At 37.7% G+C, this 14,084-nt stretch overlaps 1 protein-coding gene across 2 annotated transcripts in view; it reads left to right on the forward strand.

Annotated features, from left to right (window-relative positions):
• TAX1BP1 (Tax1 binding protein 1) overlaps nt 1–14,084 on the forward strand; it is a 62,092-nt gene that overhangs the window by 22,395 nt on the left and 25,613 nt on the right. For both annotated transcript variants that reach the window (XM_044677368.1, XM_044677369.1), the window contains exons 5-7: nt 4,525–4,683; nt 13,699–13,847; nt 13,927–14,017. In XM_044677368.1, the coding sequence (XP_044533303.1) occupies nt 4,525–4,683; nt 13,699–13,847; nt 13,927–14,017 (399 nt within the window). The remainder of the gene's footprint in view (nt 1–4,524; nt 4,684–13,698; nt 13,848–13,926; nt 14,018–14,084) is intronic.

A 14,084-nucleotide genomic window follows, 5' to 3' on the forward strand; every position in this document is an offset into this window, starting at 1 on the left:
CTTTTTGATCCTGCTATTTTATCAATTTTGTTATTTTTTTATTTTATCCATTGTTAATTTGAATAGATTTTTAATTATTCATTTTTATTGATTATATTTAATTTAATTAAAAATAAAAAGTTTAAGCATTTGGGTAAAGGCTAGAACATTAAGGTAGTATTTTGCAAGTAAATTTTCCTTTGCTTAAATTTTTTTTTAACATTTATTAATATTCATTTTTAACATAGTTACATGATTCATGCTCCACCTTTCCCCTTCAACCCCCCCCCTCCGCACCCCCCCCNTAATATTCATTTTTAACATGGTTACATGATTTATGCTCCTCCTTTCCCCTTCGCCCCCCGCACTCCTCCCACCCATGGCCGATGCGCATTTCCACTAGTTTTGTCATGTGTCCTTGATCAAGACCAATTGTTGGTAGTTGCATTGGTGTGGTAGTTTCTAGTCCCCACCCTCAATCATGTCCACCCCGACCCATGTGTTCAAGCAGTTGTTTTTCTTATATGTTTCCTCTCCTGCAGTCCTTCCTCTGAATGTGGGTAGCTTTCTTTACCATAAATCCCTCAGAATTGTCCTGGGTCCTTTGCTTAAATTTTTATTGGAGTGGAGCATAGGAGCAATGGTTTTGGGGTCTGAAGGGCTGGGGTTTAAATTCAGGAGCTTCTATAAACTTTTTTGTATCTCTGGGCTCAGGGCAATTCACTGAATATGCCGAATCTCAGGTATGAATCTCAGGTACCTTTTTTTAGGTCATTTGGCCTATTTGCTATTTTACTCCTAGCTTAATTATTTTAAGAACTAGGAATGTGGAAAATATGCCTCTTTAAGAAAACCAGTGGTAGATGTTTTTGTGGAAATTAGTAAGACTAAGAAAGCTAGAAGAAACTAATATTTTTCTTGGGAATCCTTTGATTTTCCCCCCTCTTCCCCAAATTCCTGTCTTATCTTATATAAATAAATTTAACTTTTATAGGGTGGCTAAAACATTTTGTAGTGACAACTGCTTAATGATCAAGGTTTTTAGCCTGGTATTTGAAAGTTTGTCAAAGACTGAAACAAACCTTCCCTCTTCAGAAGAATGTTGTTATGGCTGATAGCGAACAGCTTGTTGGACCACCCTGATTTCAGTAACTACCAAACTCCTACAGTTCTGTCATTAAATCTTTTTGGGGCTTCTTTCTTTCTGTTTCTCCTAAGTGTGTGAAATGGCATAAACTTCTCAGATCATCCTCATTTAAGAAGATATAGAAAGGCTTTATAGAAAGACATTTGAATCATTAGTTTACTAGGTAGAAGATACCTTCTGTGTGTGTTCTTCTCTGTTATCCCTTTTTAGAATGTCAGAATTTTTAGAATATGTGAGCTTGTCATTTAGAGTAATTTTTTAAACAAATGAAAGTCTTTAATCACATGCCCCTGCAGTTGGGCAGTCATGCCTTCACAGGACCGATTCACTTTCTTGCTCAGTTCTGTGGAAGCTTCTTCAGGGCAGCAAGTTGTGTTCTGGATCCCCAGCACCTACAACAGACTCTATAATAGGAACTAGGGGTGCAAAGATCAGGGAGAACACAGGAACATAACTAATCCACACAAAATAGATAATGAATTGTTTGTAAAGGTTTTGATATAGAAGGGATTAACGGTGCAAAGTGACTTGCCCAAGGTCACAAAGCAAAGGCAGAAAAGTCTCTTCTTTTTTATAGTGTGCTATCATACTTCTCTTTAAGGCAAATGTATCAGTGCAAAAAATCCCAAATGCCCGGAATCTACATATTTCACTTAAAAATTAATTGCAAGATTGGGCTCAACAGGCATGAAATTGCATTTGGTATATAGTGAACACCCAGTAAGGAAATTCCCTTCACTAAAGCATATCTCTAGTGCATTCTGTCGCTCAAGCCCATTGCTAGGGGTTTGCTAAGGGGTTCCAAGAAGTGATTATCAAGCCAGCCTGTCTCAAAGGTGGGAGTGGAACCCAGATCTTTGGACTGTCAGCCTGGAACTCCATTCCTCGAGGTATGTAGCTACAGGTGGCCCTCAACACTTCCAAGTCCAAAATGTAATTGGAGAATATTTAACAAAAGAAATCACATCCTAAAGGCCAAGTCCTCCCAGTAGCATTTGAGTGACCAGTCTGACCCAGCTGTTACTCCAAGACCCCTCTCAGTAAAGGCCACTTACTTCTTCCTCTGCAGAGGGCAGTTCAAGCTCTGCTTCTTAGTGAGTCAAATCTGAGGTAAAGTACAGCCCTAAAGGCACTCTGGTTCCTCTGGATGGTCTCTGCTGATTGACAGGCCATGAAGATAAGCCATTCCTAATGGTACCTTTCCAAAAGGCAGTCCTTAACTGCAGCCTGGGGGAGCTGAGCTTATAAAAGGGCTTTTAGAGTCAAGACTACAGAGCTCCAGGCTCTCTGAATTCATGGGACCTTGAGTGAATAGAAGCTCTTCCTGGACTTCAGAAGAGCCATTGTAGAATCTTCCATAAGAGAAAGAGCATGTTCAGATACCCCATGGAGCCACCTCAGTTCCCACATCTACAGACTGGGAAGATAGGGATAGTTTCCAAGCATCTCCTCTCCCTGAGAACTCTGATGCCAAGCAGTCTTCTCTCATTCCTGGAGCACTGGGCTGCCTGCCTTCTCCAGACCCTGAGTTGTTCTTGTCCCCTTTTAGTTCCTTCTTCTGCATCATCTTCCCTCTGTAGACAGTAACTTCCTTGAGGGCAGGACCTGGCACATAGTAGGTGCTTAAATGATGATGTGACAGATACATACAGTACCTGGGATTTCTGTGATTCCATGAAAGATCTGGGACATTTAATGTATAGAATATTTGTGTTCTGTACAAACTGAAGCACTGAATACTAGAATTAAAAAGGACTTCCAGGAGCAAATCTCTGTTTTGACAAATGAGCAAATGTGTATTGCCAAATGGCCAAAGTAACTTATGCAGGCTCTCCGAGCTGATTATGGCAATGATAACTAACATTTACATAGTGCTGACTATGTACCAGACCCTGTGTGAAGCACTTTACATTTATTATATCATTTAATCCTCCCAACAGTTCTGTGAGGGAGGTTCTAGTAAATCCTCATTTACAGATAAGTCACTTTTACTTCTGCTTAGCTCATTTTCAAGTGAGTTGCCCAGGGTTCCTGAGGCTGGATTCGAATTTCCTGCAGGCCCAGACTAGAAACCAAGTCTTTGCTTCCCAAATTGCTGCTCTTTCTACTTTACTGCTGCTGTCCAGCTCCTTCATAAAATAGATTATGAAATTCTTGCTAAGGAGTTTTTCCTCTGCAAGTTAAGTCTACCCTCAAATTTGCTTCTTAAGGATATGTCATTATTATTGATTAAAATTGGATTATGTAAATATGGAGGCAGGAAAGAAATTCTGTGAATAATGGTTTTTCAGTATTAAAAGATCATAAACATTTTTCCCATGTGGGAAATGTCAATTTATGTACACTCTGACATTTCTCTTCCTGTGTGGGTTTAAATAAATAAATTTCCAAGTGGCTCTTTTCCTTATTTCATCAGACCAAATGAATGTGTACTCCAAAGAGCTGACCACACTGGGTAAGAAGAACAGATGATAACCTTTGGTTTGGGTCACAAACAAACGCTCCTAGGAAAAGTGCCCCAAACTTTAAGACTCTTCTCTGATTTGTGTAATTTAAAGAAGGATGTAAACATAGGCTCTTGTAAGCCCAGCTTTAGTGTCAAACTTACGGGAGAAAATTCTTTCCCAAGAAAAGAGATTTTTGTTAAGCTGGGGAGAGAAAAGCAAGTAGTCAGGGCTGGAAGGGTTCTCTAAATTGTTTTGTAGAGAAGAGAAAAACAGGACCAACCCTGGACTTTTTAGAGAGTCACTGGGGAGACTAAGGAGCATTCAGATAGGAGCAAAATCTGCAGAAAGCAGTGTTTTCCAGGAGGAAGAGATTGTTGGAAAGCAGAAGAAAGTTCGGTACAAAACAAGCTTTCAAAGAATATTGGCATACGTTGATTGGCATTTGATACCCATAGCAGCCCTGAGCCTCCTGTGTAAAATATGGATAATACCTACTTTTCTCCTTTACCAAGGTAGTTGTGATAATCTGAGACATCATGGTGGGATTAGACAGACCTGTTTCATGTGTCAAGTGGCTCACTAAGAAGGGAAGTTACAGACCAGGGCTTATTGCATAGGGAGGTAGAATTTCAGTCCATGTCAACCCATGGTATTCCTGTATTAGAATTGAATGTTCTTGAGGATCACAAGTGATTTGCCTTGGAATTTAGGATTAGACTCTGAATTAGGGTTAGCCTGGTAGTGCCTTGCAAATAGAAGTTTCGTTAATAATTGTTTGATTTAAATCCACTATGACTATATCTCTTTGCTTGAAATATGCTTTGTTGATGTTTGATTTGTAGTTTCTTATTTCCTTTAGAGTGTGTGTGAAGATTATATGTGTATATATATCCAAACAATAAACTTTTAAAATCTTAAATGTTAATTTCTGAAATTTCTTTTATTTTTTAGTTCAAAATTGAGAAAACAATGAAAGAAAAAGAAGAACTGTTAAAGGTAACTGCTGTTTTGGAAAAAGAGACTTCTCAGCTTAGAGAACAGGTTGGAAGACTGGAAAAGGAACTTAACCATGAAAAAGAGAGATGTGACCAGCTACAGACGGAGTGCAAGGTTAGTGGGGAAGTGACTGAGCCTTTCAAGCCACATTTTTTTCAAGAACCAGTAAAATTGGCAAAAACTAGCTATGGAAAAAAAGTCCCACTTAGATAGATGTTTACACAAGAATAGGTCAGTCCCTATTAACCTTATGCCAATAGTGCCTTTTATGTTGTAAAATGGTTAAAATACTTCAGACTTTTGGTACCAGGCTTGGTAAGGTAGTTCATGACATCTATTTCCAGATGTTTTGACAGTAATTGTAGCATTCAGGATAGGAAGAATTATTTTGTCTTTATTTTTGAAATATTATGAAATATTAACTCAAAAGGAAAGGGCTCATAAAAATTTTCAGAAAACAAATTTAGGAAATGGGATGGACAGGTGTATTTTTGTAATTTTTGACTAAAAATCAAATTGAAATATCTTAAATGGCCACCTAATTCCTTAATTCCTTAAGTTCTATTAGAACTGAAAAGTTACAAGATGGCAGTGTGGAGTGACTTCATTTAAGGATATGTGTTTTAAGTTGGAAAAGGGAAAATGATGAATAAGTTAAATGTCAGTTGACATTGAAGGTTTACTTCTTACTTGTATTACACAAATATTGACTCTTTAGAACACAGAATGACCACTTAGCTAGTAAATGGCAGTTGGAAGAGTAAGGAAAGGGTTTTAAAAATATCTGAAAAAAATCTGAAGATTTGTGAAAATTTGGGAAAAGTTCAAGAGTTTAAAAAGGATATGGCAATGATTTCTGAAATGTTTTATCTGTTGAGCTAATTCTAAATGTCTTGGTGTATAAGGAAAGACTATAGCACATGGCTATAAACAGGCAATTAATAAATAAATGCTTTTATTTATGTTATAATGAGGAAGTCAAGTGATAGTTATGATTGCCCTCTCAAAGGCAAAAAAAGCCTTTGTTAGATGTAGACTATTTGAAAGAATGCAGTGGCTTCTCTCAGTGACATCCTTAGTTCTCATGGAATTTAATGATCATTTCTATGCAGGTAACTCAGATCTCTATAGTCAACCTCATCTTTTCCCTCTGAGCTCAGATGTCTGAAACTGTCCCTTTTCTTTCTCCCCAATCCTGTGCAACTTCCTTGTTTCAGTTGAGGCTACCATCATTCTTTATCAGACTCTTCCCAGGTTTATAACTTTGGCATTAACCTCTTCAAATACCCTCACCCCATATATCTACTCAGTTGTCAAGCATTGTTTCTGCCTTCAGGGCCCTTTCTCACTGCTTCTGTAATAAGTCATCATCACCTTAATTTAGGCCCTTCCCACCTCTCACTTAGGCCATTTTGTTGGTCTCAGTTGGATGCTTTGCTTCAGAGCGCTCCCTGCCTACTTCATTCTCTTCTACCCAGCTGCCCAACTGATTTTCCTTAAGTAGACATCTGGCCACATCACTACCCTACTCGGGGAAATAACAGATTCCTTCCATATTACCTTTAGGATCAAATCTAAACACCTCAGTTTGGCATTTAAAGCCCTTTACAGCCTGGTTCCTACCTGGGATCAGATAATTCCATTTCCTGACTCCTCCTACCTTACCTTTCTACTGGCCAGCTCCCATCCCTGGAATATTAGTTTTCTCCCTTCCACACCTCCTTGCTTTTGGACTACCTTGTATGTAAAGCTTTCCTGGTTCCCTGACTGTTAGATCCCTCTTTCCCTAACTTTTTAGAGTTGACCAATCAGGATTTATCCTGTATTTACTTACATATGTTGTATAAGCTCTTCACCATCAGGAATAGTTTCAGTTTTTGATCTTTGCATCCCTCACATAATGTCTACTACATAATTAGTGCTTTATAAAGGTCCCCAGATAGTTTGTTGCTTAAATCTGTAGATAATTGCTATCCCCAGAACTATAAGGAAAATAAAGGAAAAATGTTTAGTGGTGGCAAGCTACTTCTCCTTCCAAACAACTTGAACACACCAAATATTCATCTTGAAAGTTCTATAGAGAGGGCTCAGCTCCATGAAGAAAGCTTTTCTTCTAAGGAAGGACCTGAATGTGCTAGTTCCATATGGGGATGTTTTCTGGCAAAAAGGGGAATTATTTCTATGTCATGCATATTGTCCTGGAAGGATTATAGCAATATTGCTGAGAAGGAAATTGGGTTAGAAAACTTCCTTGAAGACTTGTCTTCTGGAGAATGATACCTGCCTGAGGTTATTTTGGGTTAAGGATGTTCCTGAGACTTTTGTTACTCAAAAATTTGAAATGGAGCAAGAGAGCATTTTACACACACACACACACACACACACACACACACACACACGTATGTAATGTATGTATATATGCATATATATGCTCATGGCTAATTTCCAGTTGTGGAGGAATAATAATGTCTCCACCTACAGTTTCTTTAAAGAAAAATAATTTAAAGTCTTTGTTTTGGATATGTTGGGGTACATTGATAACCTCCCCCTCTTCCTTGAGATTTTAGGATTAGACTATATGGTTTTGTTTAAGAGAACTCATGTCCCAAGAGGCTGAGTAAGGTGTTTGCCAGAGATGGCCCAGGTCAGTCAGATAGCAGAGCCGGGCTTTGAGCCCTGATCCTACACCTTTTCTACTGTTCCAGGCATCTTGTGGTAATGCTCCAGAAGGTGGCAGAAGCTAAGTCAGAAAATGACAATGCTATTCTCTGTACAAATTTTGATTTGAATATCAGAACATCTGCAGTGCCTGTGTTGTGAGTTTTAAGGTGTAAGGTGCTGCCGGGGAGAAGCTTCCTCAGTGCAAATTGAACCTTCTCTACAACCCCAAGATGAAGAAAGACTTGACAAATTCCCACAGCCAGTATTTGTCCAAGAAGGGGTCGGAGTCCAGGTTTCCCTACCTGGGAGACCAGCTCTCTGCTTGCTCCAATTTACCCTTGGCCAGTATTATTATTGGGAGCTATTTTAGCCTGTAAGTCCTAATCATTTGGGATTCATATTAATTGGATTTCCAATTTGTGGAAACAAATACAATGAGTTAAAAATGCAGGTAGCATTCATTTTGGTGGCTAGCTATGTGCCAAGTACAGGATATGGAAGTGCTAGAGATACAAATGCAAGCCAAAAGAACAGGCAGTCCCTGCCTGCAAAGACCTTGTATTCTTTTCCTAAAAATTAATTAATTAAGAATATATTCCATGATTCATGTTCCTTCCCTCCCCCCTCCTGGAGCTAACAACCAACTCCACAGGGTTTTACATGCATCCTTGTTCAAAACCTATTCCCATATTAATATTTTTAATAAAATGATCAATTGGGGGAGCTGGGTGGCTCAGTGCATTGAGAGTCAGGCCCAGAGATGGGAGGTCTTGGGTTCAAATCAAATAGGGGATCAGATTTGTGAGCAACAGAATTTATGTGTATCTCAAGAGAATGTGGTGTTTGCATTTATGCAGTCATATTCTAAGCCTTGAGTAGTGAATGGAACCTACTTGAATTCCATGTTCTACAGCAATTCAATTAAGATGCAATTTTATCCTGTAAAAAGTCCATGAAGATTCATCCTCATGAAGCTTTCTTTACCGAACTCTGCTGGCTCTGTGTTCATTCACATGGTCTGGTCTTGTTGATTAATGACAGCATGCCTAATAGAGCTTGTTTCTTCACAAGCTTCTATGGGGGGAAACTTGCTTTTTCTGTTGTTGCCCAACTGGTAGCTTGTGCTTATACTGGCTTATAGCCACTGTTCAGTATAGATGTGAATTAACTGAAAACAAAAGAATATTCTACAAGAGTGCAAATTACCCTGATAATTCTATTTCTACTAGAGAAAGAATCAAGACCATTTCAGATGCTTGTTTTTCCATTGTGTAGTTGTTAAAAAAGTGATTCATATAACTTTGTATCACGTTTGAGTCAGTTTTATATTACCAAATTCAATTCAAATGTCCAATATTTTTAGATTGCATCCTGAATCAGCTCATCTGATGGATTCTTTCTACCTTTAGCTAGTAGGAAGGGAGGAGAAGTAAATATTCAGGGTTGTTGGGTTAAGGTATCTTCAGAGATGAAGAGAAGAATTGTTATAGCCGAAGCAGCTAACAATTAATTAATTAAACTCAACTAATGAAAGAGAAATAGAACATCATTTGTGACTCAGAATAGGAAAAGAAACATGAAGAATGAAAGCAGTAGAAATTTCCAAGTTTTGTCTATTAAATCTGCAGATGTTGTAACAGATTTACTAGGACAGATTCCAAATATGAACAAGCTTGACATAATCAGGTTGTTGAAACATCAGTACTACCTTCCTGTCACTTATAGATGAGTTGGGCAAAGCAGCTTTGAGGCCTTTTAAAAAAAATAATATAAAAAATAACTTACAGCTTTCTTTTTATCAGTCTTGATCTTTAAAAGATCTTTTTACATTTATTCAGTTTATTAAGAAGAAAAAAAGTGAAAAGCATCTGATAAAACAGGCATTTATGAAACCCTGCAGAGTGTTAGGCGTTAGGAGAGAAAATTCTAATAAGACATGGTTTCTACCTTCAAGGAACTTGTAGTTATCAACAGCAATAGATCTGATACACAACTGTTGGGATTAGAATACAAAATGCTATGTAAGATCTGAAGGTTCCAGTTGTTAGGATTTCCAGGCTGACTGGAGAGAGAGATGGACATTCTAGACATAAGTAACCACTTGAGCACTTTGGGGTCCAGGTCAACTCAATGACATCACATTCCATCTTCTTTTTATACTGGCTGGCCTATTTTCTATGCCATATTTTCTCCCTTTAGAAATATACCATTTGTAACTCCTTTATGTGCAAATCTCCCTCTCCTCCTCAAAAAAAGAGACCTCGATAATGATCCTGTCTCCATGAAGGTCCTTTATATTCACTTTTGCATATATCTTGTAATAACTGTACTTTCCACAGTACAAATTTTAAAAAAAGTTTCTTGAGGGCAGGGACTGTTTTAATTTTTATTTTTTATGCCTAGTGTTTCATACCTGTTTAAACTGAATTCTTTTTTAAAACCAGTTTCTTTTTAGTTCTGAATTTTTTCCCTCACCTGCCCCTTTTACCCATTGTGAAAGCAAGAGAAACAACCCCATTATAAATGTTTTTAGTTAGAACAGTTCCTGCATTAGCCACGTCCAAAAAAATTGCCATCTCCATCATTCTTAGAGCACACACAAATACCATAAATTGTTCAGCTGTTAGTCAGGTGAAAAAACATCTCCTTAGTTTTTAATATTACGAAATAAGATTTCCTGTAAATATGGGTTTTTTAAATGGGTCTTTGCCCTTTTTTATTAAAGCATTTCTTTAATAGTATTTTTCATATGGCTATATATAGTTTGGAATTTCCCTCTGAAAACTGCCCATTTGTATTCTTTGGTCATTTTATCAATTGGAGTATGACTTTTCAACTTTTGAATTTGGATGAATTCCCTGTATATTTTAGAAGTGAGACTTTTACCAGGTAAACATGCTGCAAACATTTTCTTAAATTAATGCAGTAAAAATGGTGCTTTTTCACTTTTTCCACTCCCATGAAATTTCTCTCTTGACCATGAATTCCCTCACTATCCATAGTTTTTCTATGCATCTCCAGTTTCTTCATGCCATCACCCTCTGTCTAAATTTGGATATTGGATATTTAGATCTTATTTTGGTAGATGGTGTAAATGTTGCTTTAGACCCAGGTTCTGTAGAATACATTTTAGTTTTTCCAACAGTTTTTGTTTAATAGCGAATTGCCACAGTAGTTAGGATCTTTGGTAAAAGGAATTTTTAAGGTATTTCAAAGAAGGAAGGTTACCAAAAGTTTTGGCAAAAAAAGTCTTAGATTTTATTGTTACCAAAGTAAAAGGGTAGTATGCAATTTCCATTTCCACTGAATTCTATAGGAATAATGTATATAGATTGAAAGCTATGGCCCTGCCATTGTCCACAAAAAGCTCTCATTGATCTTGGTTTGCTGATGGTAAAAAAAACTCTCAAAACTTTTGATTCAATAGAGCAAAATACTCTTCAAGATGTGTCTCGTTCACATAAAAATCAAAATGATTCCTTTGAAGGGGTAACAATAGAAATAACTTGACCTTCTCATGATTAATATCATCCTCATAAAGCAGTGAGACTTAGGCTGGGTGGAGTTTTTTTTGCCACTTTGTAGATGTCCAATATATAGTCCAGATGGGATGCCTGGATAGGAAGGTCCTTCATGTGTTCTGTTGGCAGATGGCATGGAGCTGATTGATTCAGGCTCCCAGATATTTAAAGAACTAACTAAATATGACCTATCCTCATGCTGAATTCAGCCTAACTAGAAAAACCAGGTGGGCAGAAATGGTTCTTGTCCAACTCATGATGTGCATGGACAGTGAATTGGGGTCCCAGTGCCACAGGCAGAAGGAGAGCGGACTAGCTGGAATGTGGCCACAGTTCTGGCCACATATGCTAGGGAAGTTGAAGACAAACAAAGTTCTAACGCAGGCTAAAATGCTGGTCAGAAAAACAAAAAAACAAAAACCCCAAAATAAAATGGTGATCAGAGGACTGGAAATTGGATTTCTATCCACATTTAGGTTAGCATGAATGTGACTGTGCTTCTGAAATTATGGAGAGGTCACCAAGACACCAGAACTTTTGAACCAAGTCATATAGAGAAGAATCAATAGACATGCTGTAACTGCAGTGATGAGAATGAGAACAAATGGAAATGGATAGATGGTTGTACTTGTTATTGTCATTATTATAGTATATCTTTACGATTTTCCCCCTTGTCACAAGGAGGAATTTAGTCTTATGACAGGGAATGAAATATTTATATAGAGAAGAGATGTTAATAAAACTAATATGAAAAATCACTTTGAGCTGCTACAACAGTACATCACAAATGATAGTCAAATCTGGTCTTATGAACTAATTTTTAAGCAGCAGTGTTCTTCTGGTGATACTCTGGTTGGGACTACAGTGGGCACCAGGCTGTTAATCAAGAATTGTGCAAAGATAGCGTTGTAAAGAGCGTTATCAGAGAAAGTTGTGACCACAATGAAGGCTGTGCTTCCGTGTCCTTGTGTAGTGAGTGGTCTGTAGTTCTCATGTAACAGGGAGACTCCCCAATACTTTGATACATTTGGAGGTTCTTTTAAGTGGACTTTCTCTTTTCTGTCTCTTTGCTGAGTTTAGAAATGATTCATGTAGATCTTTGCTAGAGGCATTATTTCAGTTCATTTTCAGTTGTCTATTCTGGCAAGCAAGTTAGGTACTGACCAATAGAAAATGCATCCAGTGCCCAGAGAAGGGAGTGTCTTGTTCACAGCAGGGTGACCAGTGTCACTGAATGCAAGAGTGTAGGGAGGTGGGTGTACAAAGGAGGTTAGATCATGAAGGACTTTAAATGACAAACAGGATTTTGTATTTGCTCCTGGAGATAATAGGGAGCTATTGGAGGTTGAGTATGGGAGGGCCATATTTGCACTGGAGCTTTGGAGATGGAGGATGTAATGGACTAGGGAGAGATTTTTGTAACAGTCAAACCAGATAGTGTGTAATTGTAGTAGTCCAGGTATAAGGACATGTGGGCCATCAGAAGGAAGGCTCTAGAATGAAGAGAAATTGAGAAGGCCTTCCACAAGAAGGTGGGATTTAAACTGAGATTTGAAAGCCAGGCAGAAGGAGACATGGAACAGCCAGTGAAAATGCCTAGAGTTGGGAGGAGAGACTTGGAGGAGAGAGGACAAGCAGTGATGGTTAGGGCAATGAGGCCATTTCAAATGAGCCTTTGTTAAAAGAAGTGGGGATACTAATCTTGGAGAAAACAAGTTTAGGAAAATAGATTTTTTTCAGTGATAACTCTGGTCCATGTGTCATTCTCATCAAAATTTTAGAAAGCTAAAAGAATAAGGCATAGGGGCATACTGTTGAGTCATTTTTATCCTTGTTAGTAGGTTTCTCTAACTAGGGGCATTTTATTTAATTTTTTTAGTTTTAAAAATAGTTACACGATTCATAATCCCCCCCTCACCTGCCCCTCCCCCATCCCCTCAAAGCCAACAAGCACTTCTACTGGGTTATATGTGTATCACTGTTCAAAACATTTGTTATTCATATTTGCAGTAGCGCAGTCCTTTAACATCAAAACCCTAATCACATCCCTCTTGTGCTATATGATTGAGCGTATATTTTTCTAATGTATTTCTGCTCCCACAGTTCTTTCTCTGGATGTGAGTCCCTCTGGCTTGCTCTGGGTCACTGCATTGTTACTAGTAGCCCCGTCAGTTACATATGATTGTGCTACATTGTATCCTCATTGTATTTAGTTCAGCAACAACAGATTTCTTTCTGTTTTTCCTCCAGAGTTCATCAGTATTTTTCTTAGCTCTTACCAAGAGGAAAGAATGAATTAGTAGTTTATTTTTCCCCCTCCTTGTATGCCAAATTCTGTTTCATTTTTCATAGAATAAATTAGGGATTGAATGACATAACATTGTTTTCAACTTGCTCATGAAGACTTTAAACTACAGTTGAATTTACTTATTGTTTTCTTTGTTGAACCTATATATTTCCTAAATTTGTTTATCCCTTAGAGAACAGCATTTTTATGAATTCCATTGTTGCTAATAGACTTTATGTAATTCTGTGGCATTACTATTAGTGGATACTTAATTGTCTTTGCTAATGGAAGGACATCATTAATGATCATGAGAGCCACATGAAACCACATGCATTTGCCACCTGATTCAACTTTTCCTGTCCTGAACGTTATATAAAAGCTAGTCATGAGAAACAATATTGATCTTCCTTTTTCTTCTCCCTTCTAATGCCTGCCCTCTGCTGGAGAAAATGGTGAAATTATCCCAGGCTGGAGGACAGATGGGAGATGGGGTGTGGCTATCAATTTATAAAAACCATTTAGTAATAATTTAGGTGGCAAACTTGGTTTTTCAGCACAAGTACTATCTATGAAGATTGACTTTCATAATAGTTAAGAATATTTATTATTTGATTTTTGCATTTGAAAGAACCTCTTATTCGCAAATGCTTTTTTCCACAGGGTCTTGATGAGGCATCACAAAATCTACAAGTGGAAAATGAGGAGCTTAAGAAGAAACACAGTGAAGCAACTTCAAAAGTTCTCCAGCTGGAGGAGGATCTTTTGACTGTGACACAGAGAGCAATCACAAAGGAGACAGAATTAGACAGGTACAAAGGGGTGGTTATTGGTGATTTCTTGATTTTCCAAAGTAGTTGTATCTCTGATATTTAACTCATGTTTTCTTAGTTTAAAAGACAAACTCAAGAAGGTAACACTTGAAAAAGAGCAACTAGAATGTCAGTTGAAGACTGAAAAGGATGAGAAAGAACTTTATAAGGTAATTTTTTTCTTTTGAATGCTTCATAATATGTGGAAATTTTGCCATTTTAGAAAACTAAGTGGCA

Source organism: Gracilinanus agilis, chromosome 5 (assembly GCF_016433145.1).
Source record: "Gracilinanus agilis isolate LMUSP501 chromosome 5, AgileGrace, whole genome shotgun sequence".
In the NCBI taxonomy this organism is placed as follows: domain Eukaryota; kingdom Metazoa; phylum Chordata; class Mammalia; order Didelphimorphia; family Didelphidae; genus Gracilinanus; species Gracilinanus agilis.